Source organism: Myzus persicae, unplaced genomic scaffold (assembly GCF_001856785.1).
Source record: "Myzus persicae strain clone G006 unplaced genomic scaffold, MPER_G0061.0, whole genome shotgun sequence".
Classification (NCBI taxonomy): Eukaryota; Metazoa; Arthropoda; class Insecta; order Hemiptera; family Aphididae; genus Myzus; species Myzus persicae.
Genome location: NW_019103862.1, coordinates 146,298 through 173,326, shown reverse-complemented (window position 1 = coordinate 173,326; position 27,029 = coordinate 146,298). Strand labels below are relative to the sequence as shown.

Here is a 27,029-nt window from a genome sequence, read left to right as displayed (position 1 = left end):
GTTCAGAGGCTGAAATTTTGCCTGAATCTTTGTCATAATTTTAATGAATCTTAGCTTAATCAATAATTGTAAGAGGTAAAATCAAACTACATTTGCTTACAGGAGTGAATTCTAAGATTAAATTTGTTATATGGAAAAAAAAAAAAATCAAAAAATATTAATTATTATTCATAGTCCTTAATTTGTATTTATTATTTTCTTAATGTGTAGGTTAGTTTAGTATACTGCATAGTATAGACACGTGAGACTCACTGCTATTAGTTTTAAGACAAGTTCAGAGGCTCAAATGTGCCTGAAATTTGTCATAGTTTTAAGAAATCTTAGTAGGTGTACATATTTAATATAAAAGCATCAAATGAATTCAATGGTATTCATAATGAAAAGTAGCAATGATCATATTAGTTTTTAAGACAAGTTCAGATGCATGAATATGCTTGAATCTTTGTCATAGTTTTAATAAAGCTTAGGTTAGGTTATTAAGTTATTATACTGTATAGTATAGACTCATGTTTATTTTTGTTCATTATATCCTAAATAGATACTATTATATTCACGATAGCGATTTAAAATACCGTTTATATTTTTGAAATTGGTATCTTTATCAGTAGTACCTTTATCTGTGTAATTGTAGTTACTTAAATACATTTTTGGATGCCTGCAATAAAAATAATACATAAAAAGTAATTCATAATTTCCAATTCAATTATTAATTTATTGTGTAGTGTCTGTAAGCTAATATTAGATATTTAGATGTTAAATTTGTAAGTTCATATTTAATTTTGTTCCAACTTATAATTATTTGTAAGACAAATTTGTAACATCTTTATGTTTGAGTCTTAATCATAGCTTTCATAATGTGATTTTTTTTTACCTACTGTTGTAAGTCAGAAAAATAAAAATATGTATGTACAATCAGAGTCAAACATTTTACTGTTAAAGTATAGATTTTAAAATAAATTCCAAAAGATTTTTGTTATAATTTAACTTTTTGTATTTTATAAGTTTATGGTACCTGAATTAATTTTTGTATTTGATACAAGTAAAATTAAAACTTTTAGAAAAATCACATTTTTTCAGTTTTTACACCGTGAGAACTGAAAAAACATTCAACATTAAGCAAATTAAAAAATATAATATTTAAAGCAATCTAGTTCAAGAGAAGTAAAAAAATAATATTTAATAGCTTGTAATATTATATTGTACATTTTAATCACATTTCTTAAATATACTTCACTTAAATATTTTGAAATGACTTGTTTATTGTTATAATATGTGTGTATATTTTCTAAATAAAAATAAAATAATCAATAAAATACTAGTCATGATGGTCAGGTGTCCGTCTAGATGTTTCATAATCATGAGTAACTGAAGAAGTCCTACTGTTAGGCACTTCATTGTTTATAGTATGGGGTTGGCTCACCACTGGTTCGACAACAAACAATAAACTAGATGTACTAGGTGTATGGTGGTTGCTACTATCACTATCACTGCGCATCAATGTATCTTCCTGTTTTCCATCCTGATAGCCAAAATCGTCGTTAGTTGATAATACTTCCGTGTATGTGATGTTTGATAAATTTGATGATGCAGAGTCGTTCGGCAATGGCGGTTGAGGTGGGAATACTGTGCGCACGTTTGGTTTTTCACTGCGCCTCTCTAGGCGCCCCCCTGCTGTAATTGTCATTTGTTCATCTAATTCCTCAATCACCTAACCAAAGCAATAAAATATTTTGACCTATTGTGTATTATTGTCATTGATTTTTTTATAATACCTGATCGGCGATTCGAACACTACCAAACTGTTGTTGTAGTAATTTACTACTGCTACTCTGTAAACTTTCTTGGCTCTGCCAGCTACTGCCTGGCAATCTATTGCTGCTCGATACCCTTGATAACAGTCCTGTGCAAAACAAGTAAACACCATTATAAAATTGATTATATAATATAATATTAGTTATTAAAATTATGAAAATGTTAGAGTGATAGTGTAATACATATCCATTAATATGGAAATACGAGGCCCTCAAGCCTCTCCCAATTTTACCCATGCTGTCTTGAAACTAAACTTTTCAATTTTATCGTATTGTAGGACTGGTGTACCTAAATTTTACTTCTGATTTTACAATACTTTGTTTTTTAAATTATTTTTTTGTGTCTGCCATCATATTTTTGTCAGTAAAATTTATTCAATTTTCTACTTCAGCATCTTTTCTGGTATGAAAGAGAATCTAGTTTGTACTTTGGGGAGGGGGAGGGGGGATAGGTGAACCGAAAAACTAATGAAAATTAAGGTAAAACAGGAATTTTTGACAAAATCTTTTTTTTTGATAACAAAAAAAAAATTATTGCATATATTTTAAATTTTCACCAAATGTGTTTGTATTACCATTTTCCATTCAATATATAATTTTCAAAAAAAATGTTTGTGGATAAAAACTGTAAACTGTACGTTTGAATATGTAATACCCATGACTTGTTGATATCCTGATTTTAATATATCGAAAATATTGTCAACATAGTCACTTTATTATTTTATAAATATTTAATGTAAGAAATCGACAAAATCATGACAATAAGCAAACTATTTTTGTTTGTTGAAATTCATAAAATGTTTTCTTTTTATCATTGTCGTAAATAGTGGGAGGGGGGCTTGGGGGGACTTAGTCACCCCGAATTTCCGTCAAGTCACCCAGTTAAAAATCTAGTAATTAGTACTTATTTTATAGCCTATGGGGAGGGGAGCTTCAGTACCTCCAAAAAATTAGTCAATTTGCGCCTATGCTTTTTATATCTAAGATTTAAAAATGTAATACTCGTACAAGATTCCTCATAAGCAGAGCTCAGATTTTATAGTTTTACTACAAATAACTGAAATACATCCTATAGTAGCATAGGTTAGTATAAGTAGGCATATGTTCCTACCGTCAATTATGAACGTTGGAAGTTTTTTTGACATTGGATTTTCAGGCTTAAATTAACGAATTCTTATCGAATGATTTTCCTTTTTTCGTTGTAATTCAAATACGAATAACCGTAGATAGGTACTTGAAATTTTCACCAAATGTTTATTTTATGATTTTTCCTATAATATGATACAATTTTCAAAATATTCTGATTGGATTGAAAAGCTTGAAGATGTATGCCATGATGTTCTTCTTAATGTATTGTAATAGCAGTATTATTAAAGACACCTAAAGGTGTGTTGTTTTTTTCATAAGCATTTAAAGTTACAAATTTGCAAATTATTTTGTATTGTAACTTGCCATTACCCGGGATGTTCTCACCCGATCCACTCTCCTTGCCAAAAGTCCAACCTGTCTCCTTCTCACACAAGTTAAAAGTTTGGGCTTTCGGAACCCTAAAATAATGGCTATTGGCTTGGTTCAAGATCCCTAGCCGTCCGTTCTCCAAGTCCTTATTGTGTCCGTGCAGCCAGCCCCTTTGCCTCCCAGAAATGAAGTATCGAACAGAGTATGTCTATGAAGAAATAAAACACCACTCACCGTCGCCAGCTAACTGGGCGGATGTACCACCGGTGCGTTTGAACAGATTTTTCAATATGGACGTGACCGAACCGACGCGGTTTAGCGAGCTAGCCACGCTCTGGTTGTTGAGATGGTGGTGGTGATCGTTGGAGCTGTGCGACGATATGGGACGACCGCGCAACAGACTGTTTGATCTCTTGTAGCTGCCCGCTGTCGCAACGAAGTGTATGCCGCTGTTAGCGTCGTCGTCATCCTGCAAAAAAAATGCGTGATCGTTGATTATAGTTCATAATACAATACTACAATAGGTAGGTATTATGCATGGGTACGATCTCATATTATTTATTTATTATCTATTTTACACTCTATAAACTGAACTATTTTCCTATAAATGTCAATAGAATTTTATTGGTTGAGTCAAAAACTATGCAAATTTAATACTCTCGATAACTTGTTATAATAGCAGTTGAAAAATATTAAAAATACATAGGTACGGTTTTTTTTATAAACATTATTTCAAGTTCAAATGTTGACAATATTTATCAAATTGAAAATAGAAAATGATTTTGTAGTTGAAAATTCATAACATTTTCAATTTGTAAAGCTTAGGATTGAAAATTTAAAACATTTCCACTTAAGCAGTGTTTCCGTAACTAAAATAACTAAAAAATATATAAAAACAGATATTTTAAGTTCAAATTTGGACGAAATTACATATTAATACAGAGAACAATGTTTTGTTGTAATTCGGTTCCAAAACGGCCCAATTTTACATAAGTATATTTAATAATTCTCCAGCGTCACTGATAATTTGAGAATAATATTAATTAAACTTACCGGCTACCGTATTAATAATAAATAATAACAATATAAAATAGCCTAGACTAACATCATACCGTCTCAATGATATATCATTGAATTTAAATTTAATACCATCCATTTCAGCGACCTTCTAAATACCTAATGTACAGTAGAACAACTTCCACCTACCCGCTTTTTGTTTTTCATTCCAAAAATCCAATTGCCCGTGTCAACAGCAGCTGACTGCCGACTATTAGTATTTATAACCATGATAATTTATTAATAATGAATATTGAGTATTTTTAATTTTACGATAAAAACATTTTCTTGTATTATTTTTTATTAATTATGCAATACACCTATTTCTTGTTACACGTTAATCACCTTCTAACTTCGTTAGTTTTTGTATGAAAGTAACTCAGCCGTAACTAGGTATTTGAAAAAATAACTAATTTAGCAATTTGGTAATACGTATAGAAAAATACGGGATTTGCCTTTGCAAATAAACGAAATTAAGCCTGCCCACACTATATATGCACCGATTTGACTTTTGGCGGGTCTCGCTCGACCACACTATGCATCCGTTTTTAAAGTTCCATACGTGTGTGTTGTGTAGTATCTCCTAGTATTGTATTGGCAGGCAGCAGTCGGTAACAATAATTATTAAGATAAACCCCTTACTTTATCCTTGGTATAAAATAAGACTTATACCTATAATTGAAAGTTAGGTTTAGGTCTAGGTTCTGATTGAACCTAACCTTGCGGACGACGTTCATTATAATAAGTAGCAAATAATCAGGGCTGGGGTACTTAAAATACTACATGGGATAAAATAATTGGTTAAGCATACTTCAATTTTAATTATCTACCTCGAGTGTAAATATTTAGTTCCCTGTGACATAATACATTTTTAATCCCAGATACCACACATTGAGTTACCTTTTATAGTTGGCTTCTCCGATAAAAATGTATTATTATTTTTTAGTAAATTTACCTACATCCTACCAAAAAAATCCAATTATATTTTGTTTAGAGACGTGGATAACATTTAAATATGAGAATGCTTGTTTATAGTTCCCATTTTTTCTAATTATTAAAAAAAAAGCCTAAAAGGTTTGTGGTGTGAATGTGTGATACAAATTAATATATTATATTTACTAGGGCTTGTCCGTCGTCGCAACCTTTGGGTGGCAGTGAGTATTCGGCGTCTGCATCTGAGACAGCTATGTTAGCTGTCGATGGCTCGGGATGTCGTTCCCGTTCTCCGGCAGCTACAGTATATGGCAATTCTGTCGGAAACACTTGATCCCAGTATTGATCTCTGATCAACTCTGGATGTTCGTGATGCATTTCGTCTACTATTAGATACGAAACCTGTAACGACAGACGATAAGTAATTTAATAATCTATATGCTTCGTCGAAAATTCAGATGAGGTAACATATTTTTAATCGTGTTATAGGTATACTTGGACATTCCGATCAATGATCCAATTGACTTCAAAATCATCATCGTCCTCTCCAAAAGGATTTATCAACGATTCGGCCACTTTCAGCCATCCCATGTAAAAGAAAAACTGTAAAGTAGTAAATACCGGAAAATACAGATCGATATAGTTATAACTTCCCGGATTCGATTCCGTTTGGTGTTTAAGATTTGCCAATGGCATTACTGGTTTATCCAGCCATTGTCGTCCCATTACAGTTGTAATGAAAAATGAATACACTGCCAATGTTACAACCTAAGAAATAATAAGCATATACAAAAAAATAAATAGTATCTAATGATGAATTATTTATTTGGCACTTTTTTGGTTAGGTGTTAAATAGTCTTAAAAGTACAATAGTCATAATAGGTATGCGTTACCAAACTCAAATCATATACGTTAATAAACGAGAAGCAAAAGCGAACATTTCGCAGATTTGTATGCGTTATTTGAACAGTTTAAATCTATAATACAACGAATAATATTAATTATAATATATAATTTACCTGAGTATAAACGAGTGGCACGCTTATTGAATCGTAATTGAGTAACAAACCACACTGACCCCGAAATTTGTTCAATTCGTCAATAATTGTTTTTACAGCGAAATCGTCGCGTATCCGTCCTTCTTTCCTCGCTCGGGTCACTATGCTCGCCGCCCACACGACTGGCAACCAGTGTTTAGAGTGTCTGGGAAATTTGTCATTTAAATCCAACACGATCGTTTTTTCGTTTTCCAACAATAAACCTACACAGCAAACAATATCGCACTATGAATTTTTATTATTATAAAAAGTATATAAGAAGGTAGGCATCTACATCATTTATTATTACATATCTGTTCGGGCAATGGTATTATAGGTACCTACTATATGGTAATAAGTCTTATAATACTTACCCGCTTCAACAAAATGATCCAGTGTGGGAAAACGCTTTTTTACTCTAGGGCTGATATTAGAGAATACCATAGTCAGACCCAAACAGACATACCGCATGATCGTTCGTCTCATCAATCTTCCTCTTTCGTCCTATACGGTTTTACAACGAATATATTAGTTTAAATCCAGCAAACCGGCATTTCGTTAGTTGTAACGTGATTTAAACAAAGAGTTGTTGTGAATTGTTCATACCTGTCCGTGAATATGCGAACTCACGTAAACTGCTATAGGATCAGGCCATGGAATCGAACAGTATTGGTCCCACCACCGTTGCATTATTATTGATATATAAAATCCCAGCACAAATGACAATGGTATCAAGTCGCTGTATGTTTCGCAATAATCGGCTATGCTTTCAAATATTCTTGAATAAAATATAATTCACACGATGTTAAATTTTTAATGCAAAACGCGCATACGAAAAAAAACTATAAAAATTATGCTATTGCCAAGTTGCACACAAATTGATTAATTTAATGGTTCACTTAAATTTAATGTACCAATAATGGGCCACTAAATCATGTTTATGGACAATTATCTCACTAGATTCATTAAATTTTAAATGATTGCTTATGTAACATGACATAGGTATTTGTATTATTTTATAGTTTTAAAAAAAATGTAGTATACCTAATATAAGAATTTGAAACGGAATTTCTTTATTTTATCGAATTTTTGTTCTGATTTATGTATTGTTTAAATGTTAGTTTAAATATACATTGTACAACTATTTAAGTGAATATATAAATAAGTCAAAGTCCTAAGGCTTCTGAAATGTTAAATATAACTTATATATTGTTTAGTATATTATACCGACAAACATAACCCTTTACATTATTTACGAAAGTATAAATATACAAACTTAAAATATCTAGGAATATCCAACGGAATAATTTTGGTACCAATCGCAGTGAATTGATCGCGGGTATAATAAATTGGTCGCTCTAATAATCGATCGCCAAACCTAAGTTTTTAGTTTCTTAGTTATTTACTCTACTAGGTATATTTCATAAAGAATATGAAAATATTTATAAAACTTTAAAACAAATTATTTGTTGTATCTTCCTATGTAATAAAATTATATACCTGGTTTATATAAATTTTTAATTTTTGATCAATTCAAATTACGAGGTCTGAAAAAGTTACATCATGCAAACTCGCAAACACACTAGCTGATGAGGCTAAATGAAGGGCTTGTTTAAAAAATGAAAATAATAAAAAAAATTCTCTAAAAGTGTGTGTAACAGTTAGATTAGTCTGTCGTATAGAGATAGGAAGTATAGTTTTTATGATAAATTCACTGGTCTGTTTTTTTAATTTGGTGCAAAAACTATGTACCTTACTCTGGACTTTTCTTATTTTCACCAACAAATTTCATGTCGGGTCAAATTCAATCCTTTTTATAAAATAGATAAATCAACAGTGTCCAGTATCTTTCATAGAATTCAAAATGTAAGGAAGTATAATTTTTCAAAAAAAAACCTTAACTATTAAATGTTTTTTGGTCATCTTGAATAGTTTCAAAAAGTGGACTTTCATATATAGTTCTTTTAAAAAGCCGTATCTGTATAGCTAGAAATAAAAAAACTGAAATAAATTATACTACAATGTAGTCATTATTATTTAAACTATTGAAAGCATGGCAATAACCTTGATACGGTATAGGTACAATCGTCATCTATAATCTACTCTATAGTCTAATAACCACCAACAATACTGTTGAATTATGGCATAATGGCTTTGCGTCTACTTTCAAAACTTCCCATCACTATAGATAGACATAATTATTTCATAGATTCGTTAAAAATGAAGAGTCTTACACATGGTTACAGACAGAACAAATCACTTTAATCCCGTGGAATACAATATAGCGAACATAATAAACTATAAAAATGTGCGTTGTCTATGGGCTGTGGAAAGTTAAATAAAGTAGACTTTTTAAAACACTATCGTTATATTATTTTATAGTTTAAATCATTGTATAAAAAGAAAACTACTGAACGGATATTTGTTTGTTATGTGTGATAGCTAATTTGTGTATGTAATATAGTATAATATAATTGTTGAAAAGATTTTAAAATAGTTTTTATTTGACGATCAATTATCCCGCAGTGACTAATTCATCACGATCTAGTATTTTATTAAATAGTTGTAGGTAAAATAATTAATTATTATCAAATTATTAGGTAGGTATATATCATTAACGAAAACAATAAAAACATTTCTAATGTATTAAATAGTTGTTAAACTTGTTAAATAGTAAATAAAGAAAGTATATAAGTATACCTTATATTCTGATCTATCTATATAAATTGTATATAGATACAAAAATCAGCTGTTTTGTCTGTAAACAGAAATATGTCTACAATTTTGTTTTTTATCTCTTTTTATTCGTTTTAGGCGTATAATTTAAATGTATACATATATAGGTGGTATTGAATTAACCGCAAAGGGTTTAAAATATTACATACGAGGAAAACTTACCGTTTTTGCTGTGGATTCAATACGAAGCGATACGTCAAATTCAGAGTATAATAACAAACAAGGAATGCAGCCAAATCGGGCCACACTAACTTGTATATACTCCCTCGCCACCTAAAAACCAATGAAACCAATATGTTTAAGAAAAACAACAAAAGCATAAAATATGTTTAAAAAGTCGATGCACGAACTTTATCAATAACTTGCTTTAGGTGCTATAATATTATTATTCATTTTTATTGCATTGATGTAGTTTCGTATATAAACTAAAATCCCATCAAATTCCCACATCCCTATGTGCACATTTCGAACAAGTTTTAATATTATGTTTTATTAAATTATCATCTAATACAACAGGTACCTATATTAATATTAATTATATACAACACTCATTGTATCAACTCAGTGGACACACGTACCTATATTATTAACAATTAAGATAAAACATTAACTTAATATTGTACCTAACCACAAGTAAAAAAAAAGACTATAACCCCCTCCATATAAATTTATCACGCCTATATCAGTTGCTAATTAGGTACCTATTGTATAAAATACTTGCGGGTAGCCGGGATAGTGGGATGTGAAATGTGCTCATTTCGTTTATTTCTGATCGCAATGGTTCGAAGACGCTGTTTGATTATGTTCAATATGAGATTGTTATAATTTGTAATTATTGTAACTAATATTATGTTTCACATGCGTTACAATAGTATAGGTATGCGTGCAATTCAATCGGAGGACTGCAGCGTCGTCAGCAGTTATAATTTGGGCATTTGGCACATCGATTGAGCCGCTTTTTTTTTTTTTGGCGGCAATCGGTCTCAAACTGGATTCAATCGGCCGTGTTTGTGGAAAAGGTACAACAGTTTGAAATGTACTCGGTCGGGTAGCAACTAGCAAATATTATTATTCTGGCGAAATCGATAGACGAATATAAATTGTATGCTGTTGCGAACGCAAAGCGAATGAAGTTTGATTTATTTCGTTGACTCGCATTACGCGACAATGCGTATAGTATATATTATAATGACAATATTACGTATTGCAGCTCACAGATAAACCGAAACACATATATTGGTATTAATATTAAAAACTCTTGAATTTAGTCTGAACAAAAAACAAAATCAGACGGGAGGTAAACTCAACAAAAAATATTTGACAACCATTCTTAATTTCGTAATATCATCTATATAGATGCAAATCGAAAACATGGCGTGCATTAGTTAAAATATGAAATTATTCAGTTTGCAACGGGGACTATTCAAATATATAGATGTATATTAAATAAAAAAATTTGAGAACCATTGTTGTGCAATGACTGCTATGCCAAGTCATTTGGCGACGACTGTTGTACGTCTATATTGATTTTATAAACATTTTTTTAAAATGTTCATTGTTCATTGATAAACACAAAAAACACACTTCATAACATCTATAGGTTCATAAGATGGTCGCGTTATATCCATGTCTATCCAGGGACTCTGACTTCTTAGAAATGTTGAGAGTTTCATGTAGTACTTATTTATGGCAATGTAATACGTACCTACTACCCATATTGCATTGTGTTTATAAATTATTTAATTTTGTAAACTTACAATAAGAATTGGAGATTTAAATTTAAAATAAAATAACATTACACATCTAAATTTCAATTAATAATCATGCTCTAACACAACATTTATTATTTTATATTATACTATTTGAACGTTTAAGTAGTGTAGTAGATGTGTATTGTAATTCTATATTTTACTGCTACAGTGCTACTTAATACCTATTATTTTTTTTTTAACAAACCTTTGAACACGATGAATAAAATATGAATAATATGAGTTATACAAGAGATAATTTTTCAACAAAATCGTTAGTTGTTTAAGACTGATTTAATAGGGCGTCGTACCCGTATGCATCTTACACACGAGTATCATAGAGAAATAAAAGATTCAAAGAATATAAACTATATAGTCGAGCTAACAGTATTTTTCTTCATATTTTCATTTTAAAATGAGTTTATAGTACTTGGATAATTAGTTTTTGTATTCATAATATGAATCGTTTTAAAGCAAAAATATGAAACAAAATACAATTGGTCGATCACAGTTTATATTTTCTATGAATTCGAAAATAACTAGTAAGAAAATTTTGTCTAATATTTACTATAAGTATAGATAAACAGAAGCAAAAATCTGGTACATACTATGGTCACACGTGTGTTCAACAGAGACAACACGTGCTGGTTAGATATGTAAAACGGTGTCACAATGTATTAACTACTACATATCAGCTATAATCAAGTATTAAGCACACTTTATCAAATAAAATGAAAAAAAAAATTATGTTTATCACTTAGTTACAATAATTTTAGTTCATCAAGAACCAATAATTAAATTTAATAAATCAAATTTTAAAAATTTCGGTTAAAGGTGACGCTTTTAAGGAGCTGTCAGAGATAAGAGAATGGATCCCTCCAATTTAGCTTATATATATATCTTAAAAAATATATCAAATGTTTTTATATTATTTATCTTCAAAATAAAATATTATTTTAAATAATATAACCATAGTTCAAATATATTTATAAAAAAAAAACATAGTTTGTATCGATTTTTGATTTTCAAATAATGGTACCCTAATCAACAATCATAATTTTGAAATTATCATAATTTAAAGAATATTCTAATATAAACTGTGAAAGATTAATGTTGTGGATTAATATAGTATAAATTCTATTAAATTATAATTATTAAAATTATTTTGGATTGGATTTGAGTATGATGCCCACTATTAATTATAAATATTAATACTACAAGTGTTTAGTGTTCCTACTATAATATAGATTATAGGTTTACTTATGCTCTCTTCTTTCTACTAGTCACAACCATAATTAAACATAGTAACTCTTTTTTAAGGTGAAGTTTGCCAGTTGAGCGTAAAATGACCTTTTTATGTATTTAGGTACCAAGAAATTACGCTCAGTTATTTTCAGGGTAGATAATTAAGATAAATAATGATGATTGTTCATTATAAAATTTATAATATGTAAAAATTTAAAATAGTTTTTTTTATATCCAGAACAACTTTAGTTAAACAAAATATAAACATTAAACATAATATAATAATGAACACTTAGGTACTTACTATAAATATAATCAAATTAATGACTATTATACAATTATAAGACTATCCATAAGTAGATATCATCATTACGATGATGAGCTGTAATTTTGCAGTGAAATAAACCGATTAAGTTGATAAATAGCCTGCATCAATGAGAACTCTATTTTGTCTATATATACCTACTATATAGGTATCAAATTCATACTTGTGCATATTGGTCAAATTACATTTCATAAAAGTAACGGTACTAATTTATTGGCTGTCCATCAGCTATATGAACATTTTAAACACAAGAATTATTGGCATAATTTTTTTTTTTTGTAACAAAAAATATTTGACCAATCACATAGAAATTAATGATCAATATTGTAAATATTTTTAATTTTAAACTACTGTAATATACACAGTTTATGAGCAATGTATGATAATTCAATGTTAATGAAATGAAATTGGACAAAAATATAGTTTTCATACCTGAAAGTAAAATTAAATTTAAGAGTAATTGGCTTACTGACCGTAAAATGTAAAGAGCGCAATTTGTATACTGGGCTTAAAATATAAAATATAATGTTTTTAGGTAAAACTGGCCTATGTCCATGACCTTTCAAGATTCTTAAAAATAAAATTATGGATACTGTAAGTCGTAAGAACTGCAAAATATAAATGAATAATGAATGCTCCGTCGCCGTTACTTGTATTAATTATTCCAGTTAGGAATATAAACTTAATATTGTATTATTTTACCAATTTTATGTAGATGTTAAGAAATGTATGATCGGATTTCGGCCAGAAAAAAACTAACAAACATAAAAACATAAAATACGGCACTATATCAGCTCTATCAGCAATCTGTTTTAGTGTTAACGGTAAAATCGGTATAGGTAACTTTGCCTTGTGAACTAATTCTACCAAGATGGATAATCCGACCATGTACTACTTGCGGTGGTTTGGATAATATAGCACTTGGTATGTATTCGAACTTGATTCAAACTAGGTAATTACTGTCTAAACTTATCCTACTGATATCCCTAAGAACAATCTCTGAAACATTCGTCAAAATTGGTGGTGTAGTATTTAAATCAACAAGCTACAAATACGTGGACGTAGTTTTTTTGTTGTACATTTCAATAACAAACAAATATTTGATATACATATGTGACAATATTTATGGGTTAGCCGCCTATCGAAACTTTTAGGGATTAAAAAAGGATCAAGGAATGAGGAATCATTCTCTTGGAATGTGTGTGCAAAATGTAGTGCTAATTGCTTCAGTAGTTTCTGAGTCCATCAGGACCACGCAGACTTATATTCAATTTTGTATACATAGATTAAAAACATGTTTGATATTTCTAAATATGTTTACCTACAAAATATACTCTAGAGTCTAGAGTTTTGATTGCACTTATTTCAAATAACTTTCAATGGTTTCTATTTAAATTGTTTATCATCATGCATTTTATTACAAATTATGAACTGATGTGACCCCCCGCAGAAACATGTCCTTTGTCGTATTGAATGATAAATAAAATAAATAAATATTTGCACCCTTAGATTCTGAGCACTTTATTTATAGAATGTATTGATTTTACAATGATGTGTTTTTCTATTTATTTGTGTCTGTCATCACCTTTTGGGACTGTAAAAATGCTTTGATTTTTTTTGCAAGTTACTTTTTTGGTAGAAACGTGAATGTAGTTGGTACTTTTCGGGAAGGGAAGTAAAAAATAAAGAAATTTCTAATAGTTTTCAAACGCATCACGAAGAATTTGATATTAAAGAAAAACTGAGATTTTTTAGTAAAATCAGTTTAAAAAAAAAGATTTTATTGTACAGTATAACCGGAGGTAGATCCCTTTTCACAACATTTTTATATTAGCAATGTCTATGCACCATAACATTTTCAAATATTGCTTCTCTTTTTGAACTATTTATAGGCATAAGAAAATTTTAAATTGTGATAGTTTTTTAAAAATTATTATCGATAAAAAATTCTTTGCTAGGTCAAATTTTTTTGTAAAATGCTTCTTCGATTGTAAACGTTGGGGGATACTTTCATGTAGAAAATGGGATCTAGTTGGTACTTATGAATTAAAAATTCCTAGTTGTCTTCTAAAGCGTCAAAAAAACAAAAGAAAATGAAGAAAAACCTGCATTTTTACGGAAATAGCAGTTTTGACAAAATCAAAAACAATAATGACCTTTACATTTACCTCAAATATTTGTATGACCATATTTAAAATAAAAGGATCATCAATTTTATACAATCTACTTTAAAGTATATAGGTACACACAGAATCTTATTTTTGTTTCTGTATCTATTTTTAAATAATTTAAAAAATTATTCACAACACTCCTCTATATCAGCACTCCTTTTTCTTAATCCATTGCCTTATTGAGGGAAGAGAGACAATGCAATTTTTTTAGTGAACACTGTCGTGACATTCACATGTACAAGTGGGAGAAACCAGATAATATTGTCTGTTGACGGCCGTTGACGTATACAATATTGAAATTGCGAACTGTACACCTCTGTATAACTATATAACAGTGTACCTACTCCATCAGCAAACGAGTAAATGATAAATGATAATAATTATACATATACTAATAATTCAGACATTAATAATAATATTTAGCTAAAACAATGGAATAGAAAAAATAATAGTCGTATTTGATTATAATAAATGATTCTTATGAAATGGATACTAAATAGTATGAAAAAAAAATTATTTCATATGAGGTAACTAGTTAGAGTTACCAGCGTACTACTAGCCGAAACATTAAAAAAATAGAAATTTCAGCAGAAATGAAACAATTAAAATTGTCTGAAAATGTATCTACAATAGGCTTAGTTAAACAAAAATTTAAAAATATTGTTAATTCTATTATCCGCATTATACAATTTATTTTGGACTTGGCAGAATTTGATTCAAAACGATTAATTTATAAGATGCTATTATGATATTTCATAACAAAATATATTATTATCTAAGTAGGTACTATAGTATATACATTCTTACATATGTCGGTATTATTTAGGTGTTGACTCTTGTGATGATTAATTATCATACATTTGTAGCGAATAACCTTAAATGAAATCAATCATTATCTCTTGAAGTATTGAAGGTTTTTTTATTACTATGACAACGACTGTGTTATATTTTCCAACAATTATTTTTTCGATAAACATTTAAATAGTTGTAACTCTATTTTAATGTATTTATGTAATAACTAATAATACATAGATACACCTACACATTATAAAAAATATAAATGTTTATGAAAAACGATTCTGAGCAGAGACGTTCTGCCAGCCAGCCTATATTTTAAAATTAAGAATTATATTTTTAATTTATAAAAAAGAAATAACTAAGATCTTTATTCCTTGTTTAAATATCTCATTTTGTCCAAATTTGAGCTTAAAATAGCAATAAAAAAAAATTGTTTTTAGATTTTTTAGGTATTTTGGTGACAGTATGAATTATTTATGAGATACCTACCTTGTTTTTTCAATCCTTAGCTTTAATAATTTACAAATTGTTGTGATTTCAATGAATTCAGTAATTAAATGAATTTAATAAATTAGATTAATAATAAGTATCTAGTAAGTTACAACGTTTAAACGTGGTGTAAATTACACGTGATGTTTAAAATATTGTAGTGAATTAATGTATATTTACTGAACGCATTAATCGAAAGGATAGGGTATTAAAAGTTAAAATACCTCTGATGCAAAATTAAATAAGTCGTATTAGATCCAGTAGAATAAACTACAACTTGGAAATTTAGTTGGTGTAAAAACTGGGAATAATCAACGTTGTTATCAAGTAAGTTATGTAAGAAATTTAAATCTAATTTAGTTCTCCGAATTTCGAGGGAATCCAGATTTAAAGAGGCAAGAATAGGACCATAATCGGAATGAGGCTCTCTAGGAATGTTACAATTAAAACAAAGAAGACGTAAAAACTGTTGAACGGTTTTCAGAATTGTAGTATCCTTGTAAATAGGGATACCACACCCGGAAACCAGGGAACATGTTATTTTACTCAACATCGGTACATATATGTTAATAAGTAGTTACATGTTGAGATGCTATTATAACTTATAAGTTATAGCCATAATTTTGAGTGAACGAACTGTACAATATATTTACTAAACCTTAAACTAACAACTTACAAACAATCTAAAAACATAAAAAAATATTTAGTAGGTATTATTTAGGTAAACATCCGGATAATACATCGATAACCTAATATGCAAAAAGTTAGACCTCTACATTGATAAAATATCGAATATTTGTATTTTAATATTAAGATTGACATTTATATAAGAAAGATTATTAAGAAATAAATATTTGTGCATAATCTAAATTTAAAATTATGTTCTTAATTTTAACAGTAAAATTGGTCCAAGGCCACTTGCTTTCGAGAATATTTGAAAATCTTAGCACTTCCTTCAGGCTCCAATACTCAGTTCTCAAAAGTTTTGATAACATTATTGTTGTTTTTAATTATTAATTATTTATAAAAGAAATATGAAACGATTTAATATGTATAATGTATATTTAAATAGACAATATTTGTATTGTATACTTGTCATATAGATAGATTTTTCTTATTTTTATAATTATGAACTATTACATATGACTTAAGGTACTGAAATTAATTCGTTTCAATAAGTAAAAAATAAATAATCTAGTATCGGATTTCAATTATTATATGTGGATGTTATTTCTTTCAGTAAATAAAGTACAATTTTATTTAGAACCAAAATATTTAATTTGTATAATGATCTTACATTATTATTATTTAATTTGAATATTTTAAATATTTATTTTATTTTCAAGTGTCTAAATGTTATTAGGTTTAACAATCTCTCATATAATATGGATTACATTTTATTTTATTTAAGGACTGGAAAAACCTTTTTTGGCTAAAAGTATCATATGACTCAATGAATTTATAATATTATATTACCAACCAAACACAAAATGTATAGTTTATAGTTGTATACTATGCTAATAGGCACATGGTAGAATGAACGACAAATACATTTTTTTAAGGTTGATTAAGTCATATATTACTTAACTTACACAAATGGAATTCATTCAATTATAAACATTTAAAATGTTTACAGCATAATTCATACGTATGATGTGATTATATACATGGGAAAATGTAATAATAACTTTTTTTTATTGATGTATGGTTATTATTATTAACAACTGGTATCTACTTATTTTAGATTCTGAGCGAAGCGATAAATATATTGATTTTACGATGATGTGTGTGTGTGTGTTCACGTTAAGTAGTCGAAATATTACTTACTAAATTTCGGTTCAATCTGGTTTCTGATAGAACATTGAATTTTGGTAATACTTTTGAGGATCAAAATAGTAAATTCCCAGTACTTTTTAAAATCGTCAGGAAAAATGAGGTTATTATTAAGTATAATAGCCAGTAAAAATATTAAATATACATAGGCACATTTTTTTTTATAAGCATTTCAAGTTTAAATTTTGACAAAATTCATCAAAATCACAATCATTTGAAAATTATTTTGTATTTAAAAATGCATTAAATGTTCAATATTTTTAGTTTAGGATTAAAAATATAAAATATTTTTTCTCATAAGTAGTAACCAACGAATCTAAAAATTATAAACTCGGGTTTTTTCGTAGACATTTTAGTTTACAATTTGGATGAAATGATATTTTGACGGATAAAAATGATTTCATAACGATGCACACAGTGACATTTTCAAATGCAGTTTTTTCTTCAAAAATGAATTCAGCCTAACCAACTGTATTACTAGTGCAGCAATGTACTAATGTCTGATAGTAAAATAAATTACTTTAAAATAAATTATATCATAAAACATACCTATTTAGTTATAGGCTAGTGGATATAATCTTAGCTCAGATTTTATATAATTGAGTTTAAATTTAACACGTCCTTTATATAGTAACACATCGACTCCTAATGTACAGGAGAGTTGTATCAACTTACCCACCTTCTTTTTATGTTTTATTGAGTTCATTGATCAATATTGACTAACATTTAATTTAAAACAATAATATATTGAATTGAATATTATCTTTATCATATAAACCAAACAAAATAATTCATAATTGGTTGAAATTTAGAAATGGAAATTGCAAAAATAGGTGTTACATACAATTATTGTTTACAAGGACAAATATTTTATGTCTCGGTATTAAGTTTAGATATATCTAAAGCCCAAATTATTTTTAGATTAGTTATTTATAACAAGGAAGTTGGAATATAATACTAGGTATAGTCGTATAGAATATAATTATACATTTATACCTACTTGTGAAGGAATGATTTATATTCAGTATCCTATGTAAATAATATACGATTATACGAAGTGCTCCTTTCAGATATTTCCAAAATTTGTTTATTATGTAAAGACAGACATTTGCAAAAAGATACCAAATAGTGTACAAATATTTACAATATTTTTTTGTACAAATAGTAATATAAGTATGGCTGTAAAAATGTAAAACATGATTGAGCACGGTCCTTATCAGAGTAGCACTTTTAGTATTATGATTGAGCACGCTTTTTTTTTCACCCAACGTTGCTAAATTCAATAATTTTTATATTATGTATAAAGGATTTGTAATATTGGTGTATACGTTATTGTTTGTGGGAAGGGTGATTTCCATTTTTCGTGTCAACTTAATAATATTATAGTTCATCATCTGATGTTCGTATAATATTTTATTAATTATTTATATAGTCTTAGTGTCTTACCATAGGGCATACATCCTAGTTATGTTTTGGCTTTTACATTTTTAAATATGTTGCTGTAAAAATACATTTCAATTTTAATACTATTAAATTGTATTTCTAACTTGGGTTGTTGGGTAAATAATTTAAATTGTTCTCATTAATCCCGCATACAAATAAAAAAAAAAATAATTTTAAATATTTAAGACTAAGTTACTAAAATGTAACTGAAACTTGTAGTCAGTTACAAATTTCCAAGTCACAGTATCTTGTAACTTGTAACACAACCAGTAACAATTAATCGAGGAATATGCCCATCCCTCATTATACAATCATATTTTGATTCATAATTCTAATATACATTAAAATGAATCAAAATATTTTTCATTAACAGTAAATCTCAAGTTAATATAACACTAAGATATCAACTCATTGACAACATAAACAACATTGATTATTAACTATAATGTTTTGACTATTGTTAACTATCATCAAGACTTAATCATTGTATATAATATATAATTATTAGAAAATAATACATTTTATTGTTATTCACTACACAGGTAGTATCTTTTATATTTTTTCTCTCAAAGTAGTGTTTTAATTTTACATTAGCCCAGGCCTTGTCACATAATTGTTTTGTGGTCATTTAATCATCATAAAGTTATTTTTTTTAAATCTTAGAGCCATTAGTTCGAATCAGACATTTGAAGTTTTTGAGATTAAAAATACAAAATCTTCGCCAGGTACGTTTGTACATCGTCTGTTTACTCATTCTAAAATATCGTAAATCGTTTGAGCATTAACATACCGAACAATATAAGGTATAATAAATTTGAAATAATATGTTGTACATCACATATTAAAATAACTTTTAATATTTACTAAATTGTGGTTGAACTTGAAAATTCAATAGTTTTTATAATTCATAGGTAATATATAGTAATTATGTAGTTGTATAATTATATAAAATTAAAGATAAATTGTCTATTCAATTCAATTTTAAATAATAGTCATAACTCATAATTATAATTTATAATATATATAGACATACATATTTTGATAAAAATCTATCGTGATCGTGCGGCAACGAGTCATCCGTACAGGTCAGTTGTTTAATATTTTTGTATACATGTTTGTAATTTCAAACAAAAATACCTACTCAATATTCAAAAATCAATAATTAGAGTAATGTTAGACGAACATGAGCTTTACATTTTAAGCCAGTTGATAGGTAACTTAAGCTTTAGAATACTCCTGAATTCTCTCCGCTGTATTATTAAATATGATGATACGCAATTGATGTACTTACGATAATTTAACGTAAAAGCGAACGATGCGCAAACGATGAATCACCCAAGAATAGAAAGATGCGAACTACAAAAAAGGTCGAAATGAACAATAGGGATCTGTAAACTCTGAACGACCAAAATCTTAGTATAATAAATCGTCTCGAAGAGTGGAACTATTTTGTGATTGAAAAAGCTACAACGTTAAAACGTAACACAAACATGTTTAATTATCGTCTAAGAAAAAAATTGTCGGTATACCTACATTTTTGTCGTCGTACAATAGATGATTAGTTAATTTTATTTTTAAAATCTTCAAACATATGTGGTGAATAATTAATACCTTCAGTATATTGATATTGTATGCATTATATACATGCTTTTGACTATATCTCTCTTATTTTAAGTACCTAAAGTCTTAGAAAATAATGCTTACACTATTTACATAACAACCTAATTAAAGTTTACTTTTTAAAATAATGTAGATGTATTGATGATATGGTAGTTATATACCTACCTACGACCTACCAATTTATTATAATTATAAATTACGATAAATTAAAATACCAAGTTAATAATATTTTTGAGTTTATTCAAAAATATTTTTTTCAAATAATTTTTAACCAACACACCTTAAAAGTTACAAATTTTCATATTACATTCTAAAATTATTTTTAAACATATTTTTTCCTTTACTGTATTACAAACTTTTAGATATATATATATATATATATACTATTACTAGCTCATCTAAAAATATTGCCTTTGTTCATAAGTTAATAATTGTGAATTCATATCACCAACCACACAAAAACAACACAATCTTCCAAACGAAAATATGAATAATATATCTAATCAATAATAGACAATAGTCATCATAGAAAATTGTTATGATTGAGAGAAATAAATATATGTTCTCCTATCCATCCTAATGATTGTAACCGACCTTGATAATTATTTTTTTTTTAAATATAATGCTATCAAAGCTCCAATATAGCAATTTGAAGTTACAAGATTGTAATTATATTTATGTATATTAAAAAGTGTTAAAATTAATTTTTTCATAAAAAAAATATTATAATATTAAATATTTAGATTTCATAAATGTATAATATATATTATATTAATTAAATAAATTCACAGAGACCAATTAATAATGATTGTCAGAGACAATGCATATTGGATATATTATATTACTGTCTACTAACTTAAAGTATCTGATGTTTATACATTAAAAAATAAATTGCATCAGTAAAAATTTCTGTTAAAAAATAAAAAAAACGCTATGTAGATACAAACGTAATCTGTGACTATTTTTTTCAGTCTTTTTGAAAACTAGAAGTGCTTAGTGTTATGGTCTATATATTATTCCGTGGCATGTAGTTATTGCATATTATGTATATTTTATTATAAAATAATAATCATACATTTATGATTATTTATTTATTTTAACTAGGTTTGTATAATAGGTGTATCTGTTAACTGTGGTTTTTCTTTGTTTTAATTTCTTTTTGAATTTTTAGAAATACAAAAAATAAAAATTTTAATCTAGTCAATTTAATTCAAAGTTAAATTAATTTTAATAGTATAGTATTCTGAATTTTACAGAGTAAAACATTCGAGGTTTTTGATAATAGTAACTATACCAAAATATTTAAAAACCGGTGTTCGATCAGTCACTTCCCCAGTACAAGGTCGAGCACGCACACTAACAGAAAAGGCGGCTCGAACAAAGCTATTATCTTTACATTATTACATTAAATCACGTGGTCCTTCGTATCGGCCAGTGATCGAGTAAAATAATAATAATAATTTGTGATAATGTATTTTTTTCATAGAGAGGCCCGTAAACAGGGCACAACCACCTATACGGCTATACGTTAGGGAACAGTATGGTCTAATCCTAATGCATTGCCTCATGTGTCTCTAAACTTTTTACTCGAGAGCCTTATAAGAAATGAAAAACTTTGAAAGAAAAAACAAAAAATATAACAACATTTTCCATTTTTAGTTTTATAGAAATGCAATGAACTTATAAACATGATAAATAAGTGCAAGTTTTTAATGGTTGTTACGGCGTGCCGTTATTTAGAGAAGAGACATTTAAATTTAGTGACTAGTGTATTTTTCCCGAGTACGCCCATATACTCCAACAAATAAAATTGCATCATAGTTATGTTTAATATATTGATTATAATATAACTATAATAGTATTATGTTCAATGTTCTTCCTGAAAAACCTCACCAAATAAAAAACTAGATTATAAAAATAGTTCATTTTTGTATTATTCGCTGCCAGGCCCTGATTGAGGCGATATAGTACCTTGGTGACTAGTCACCTGGCCTCGATTTATGACAGGCCTAATTTTGATTCATTATATTTATTATATTTAATAGACCAATGTTGTTTAAGGACAACATTTTTGTATCGATTAAAATAATCATTACAAAAAACAACTTAAAAGTGATTATTTATCAGCGTTAAAACGTATAGGTATTAATGGTATTACCGTCGATCATATTATAAACCACGATAGTACTGTTAGTATTATTTTGATGTTATTGTCATATAAGTATATAACCCACGGAGGTGGTGGCCTTTTGAAAATCAAAGTTCCCGGACCCAAAATCTGTAAATCAGGTAGCTTGTGGCTGCAGTTTGCAGGACAAGTAGAATCTTGTTAACGGGCCGTAGTTTGCAGACTTCTTTGTGTCTCTTGTGTATTCATGAGCATAACAAACATTACAACTATTGATTTTTTTATGGATTTTATAAAATGATGAAAATTCATTAGCGTATCTGAAAGCTATTATTGTCAAGAAGTATCTTTATCTGTACATTTTAAAATCAATGAATTAATTTTGATATGTGCAAACAAAATAAGACCAAGTGGGAAATGGGCGATCCAGTTGTCATCACCGATAAATCAACCTCAGTTGTTATTATTATTGTCTATAATCAACTTAGATAATCATAATTATTATAGTTATTTCATATACTTTCTTCTAATTAAATTTATAAGAATCGCAAACAGGAAAAATACATTTTATTAGAGTAATACTATTCTGTAATGTAGTATAAGCAATAATTAATTACTTAATAGGGCACACCAGTACATTTTTTCTCGTCTTAGACACGTGCAATATAGTTAAAACCGTTTCTCAGTATATCACTCGTTGTGATTATAATGTATACATTGTTGAAATTAAGGTAATGTAAGCTATTATATCATTTATATCAACTACAAAGAATAGCTTTATCTGTGTTATGTTGAAATCCTTGCTTAATATTTTTTATTTTTAAGAAATTAATTGACATTAAAAATATTTCAAAATTTAAAAGTCTCATAAAAACAAAAATTAATCTTCATAATTATTGTATAGTTCTTATAATTGGTAATAACGACGCCTTATTCTAATAATGTCATCATAAAATAAGTGAAATACGGAAGGCGCCGCATGTATTGTGTCTGTCCTACAAACGTGCAACAAAGCAAATTCACTTTTAGCAGTTCCAATTTTGTGTTTTTAATTTTAATTCTACAGTGAATTTATCTAATATCAACTATAAAATATTTACATTTTTAAGGAGGACATTAACATTTTAAATTGTCATATTTCGCATACTACTGCCAGGTTGCATGAAAAATCATTAAACATTTAACGAATCAGTAGTGAACTTATGATCCTTAAACATGATTTGGTAGCCCGTGGTTGGTCCATTAAATTTTATTGAATCATTAAATTAATACATTCTTCATGCAACCCGGCATATGAGTATCAAAAAATTGAGCTTAAAAATTAAAATATTCAGAAAATAACCGTCACACAAAAATCGATGATATTCTCAACTTTAAATTTAATATTATGTCAATTTACTCCAAAATTAAAACTAGCTACTCAAAGTTAGATCTACAGAACTCAAATTTACTATGCTGGGCTTGACATATTCTTAAGATTAGTAATATATATTGTTTAATTTGGTAAGTAAGATGTTAAATGTAACTAAACTCGTATGTGTAAGAAATGCAAATTTGCGTAACAGTCACAAGTAATGTATAAAATATGCGTAATGCGATAAACGGTATAGGTGGTATTTGACCAATCGTAGGTCACTTATACTTTATAAATACAGCAATAAATTATAAATTGTCAGACGTTTTTAACAAACGACGGTGGTTCAATGTATAACAGCGAGTAGGTACATAGCTGCGACCTAAACATATTATGTATAGCAATGAACAAACACAAACACACTACGAATGTGCCTATTATTCAAAAAAAAGTGCATAATGAAGGGTAGTAGGTATAAAATGGTGATATATATTGTATATTATGACGGTTGATTAATATCAACCAATTAATCACAGGTAATTAATAATATTATAATACACGACTACCTATATACTACCATAGTGCGACGTTTAATCGTGGTTACTCGATAATGATTGTGTGTTTTGTACAATATCTATAGGTAGATATTAAACGTGTTATAAGTTATAACCTTACCTCAATAGTAGTTTGAGAAAACATCCGAAACCCCTGCACGTGGCCACCTCTGCTGTATAAGTAACTGTCATTGTTGTACGATATTGTCGTCACGTCGTCGTCGTATATTATAATATGTACTATTTTAATATTATATATTTATTAATATATTACCACACAGTTATATGGTACTGCTAAAAAACCACGGCAGTCGACGATGTGGTAAAAATAATTTTTAAATATGATAATTAATATTATTATAGTCACGTGGTATTCCGAACTATGTGTATAATATTATTGCTACAGTTTTCACGGCGACACCGGTAGAATGGTCGGCGGACGGACTGAAGTCAGACGGTTTAGTCGCGATCGTAAGGCGCGCGTAAACTATAATATAGTATAATATTTAATTATGATATCGTCACGAGCAAAAAAATTAATGCACCTGTTATAAGTCTACGCGGTGGCAAATTGTCGCCAAAATGTTTTTTGTTTTCTGACCGACGGGGCACTCTGGGGAGGTGAACGAAAAAATTTACCCGGACGCGAGTGCGACAAATCTACTGGCGCCGGCGTCCGACGACATCCCAACGAGTAGCCATCATGGTTGCAGTTGCTCGTGCGAACGTCGGCACGACACTGCGGCGGCATGTGCACCAACTAATTCATATAATAGCGCGCGCTGACATCGAGTCGCCGCCGCCGCCGCCGCCGCCGCCACTGAGTATACCTATATCTCGTGAGGTCGACGCGCCAGCCGGGCGACTTGCGACTTTAGTTTTTACTCGCGATTGCTCACGCAAATGAACTTTATAAAATCATAAAAATAAAATAATAATAATAACAACAATAATGCTAATACATCGCGTGGTGTTTTTATTGTACGGTATATAATAACAACAATACGTGTGTAATGACAGTGTACGAGTGGGTTAATCATACACACTAGATTTATCCCCACATTATTATAGCCTAACGTCCTAACCCAGACGACTATATACTCACAGGTATTTATTACACCCGTGTAATAACCCTATATTCACGGTCTCCGCAGCGAATGTTAGGAAAATACGTTTTTTTTTTTATTTCGAATCACGTCAGCACGATTGGTATAAACTATAAACACGTAACGTTGCGGTTGCCGATTGTAATATTTTTAAACTTAACCTTTCCATTAACATAATATGATGTTTTCTTGATTAAGAAAAAAACCAAAATGTTGAATATCAAACAAATTGTGTTATTTTTATCAAAATATTCGAACAAATCAATTAAACGGATAAAGTTTAAATCGATAAATGGGAACATTTGATTACATTTTAAGTCGGAATATTGTTTTTTTTTTTTTTAAAACACTTGAACAATTTTTTAGTATTGACCAACAGGTTGGGCTTTATCAAACTTTAGTCATCAGTAGTCAACTATTGAGATATTATTGTAAATACATCAAATTAAATTATCATTCCCATTTTCAATAATAAAGATATCAGTATGCTGTATGCATGACATTGAATATTGATGTTATGTCTTATGTATAGACTCTTTTACGAATGCACATATACCAATTATATACTTACCAGGTTTATGTTCAAAAGAAATATTTATTATTATTTAATATTTTCTATTTATCGATTCCAAAAATATCTAATTAATGTAATATTTTAACCTTTTTTCTATGTAGCTTATATTAATAATAAGTAATAACTATTCATTTGTATTTCCTAATCACCTATTTTAATAAGTATGAATTTATCAAGTAAATAGACAAATGGTACATAATATCTCTAACCTTTGATATTTATACAATGCATCATACAGTGTAGGTATGTCATGCGCTTTATGTATATTATCTTTTAGAATGGTTACATATAATATTATATACTAGTTTCCGGTGAGGTTCGAATAAAATCTTTGAAGGAGGTATGTTGGACGTTGGAAAACCTATACGGGCTACGGGCCGCAGTAATAAGGACATGAATTGTTTCATGGTCATATTATAGGTGCAATCGTATAATTATTGTGAGGAACAAAGTTTTAATATTATTGTCGTTTAAAAATAATAATACGTAACATATAAATATGTTAACGTATTATTATTTGTCACTAAATAGTAATGGTCGTTATAACTACTCGTTACCAAGTAAATACATTGCATCAATAGTCAATACAATCAACATATTATTGATACAT

General features: G+C 28.5%; 1 protein-coding gene across 1 annotated transcript; it reads right to left on the bottom strand.

The window, feature by feature from the left end:
- Positions 1 to 69: 69 nt before the first annotated feature.
- On the bottom strand, positions 70 to 25,492 carry LOC111035555 (bestrophin-4-like). The gene is made up of 10 exons (XM_022317217.1): positions 24,861 to 25,492; positions 9,194 to 9,304; positions 6,902 to 7,073; positions 6,670 to 6,799; positions 6,278 to 6,519; positions 5,754 to 6,026; positions 5,445 to 5,660; positions 3,504 to 3,738; positions 1,773 to 1,900; positions 70 to 1,708 (listed from the first exon to the last, which is right to left on the bottom strand). The coding sequence occupies exons 1-10, from the start codon at positions 24,929 to 24,931 to the stop codon at positions 1,316 to 1,318; spliced, it is 1,971 nt and encodes a 656-aa protein (XP_022172909.1). The 5' UTR covers positions 24,932 to 25,492; the 3' UTR covers positions 70 to 1,315.
- Between the last annotated feature and the right edge of the window lie 1,537 nt (positions 25,493 to 27,029).

What these genes read in the sequence shown, in the direction of transcription:
- LOC111035555 (XM_022317217.1), bottom strand. Translation starts at nt 24,931, where the DNA reads ATGACAGTTACTTATACAGCAGAGGTGGCCACGTGCAGGGGTTTCGGA. An exon ending in GCGACGACGGACAAGCCCTA is followed by an intron (nt 3,739 to 5,444) that starts GTAAATATAATA and finishes TTTTTTTTGCAG; the next exon opens with GATGACGACGACGCTAACAG. An exon ending in CGCCCAGTTAGCTGGCGACG is followed by an intron (nt 1,901 to 3,503) that starts GTGAGTGGTGTT and finishes TGTTTTGCACAG; the next exon opens with GACTGTTATCAAGGGTATCG.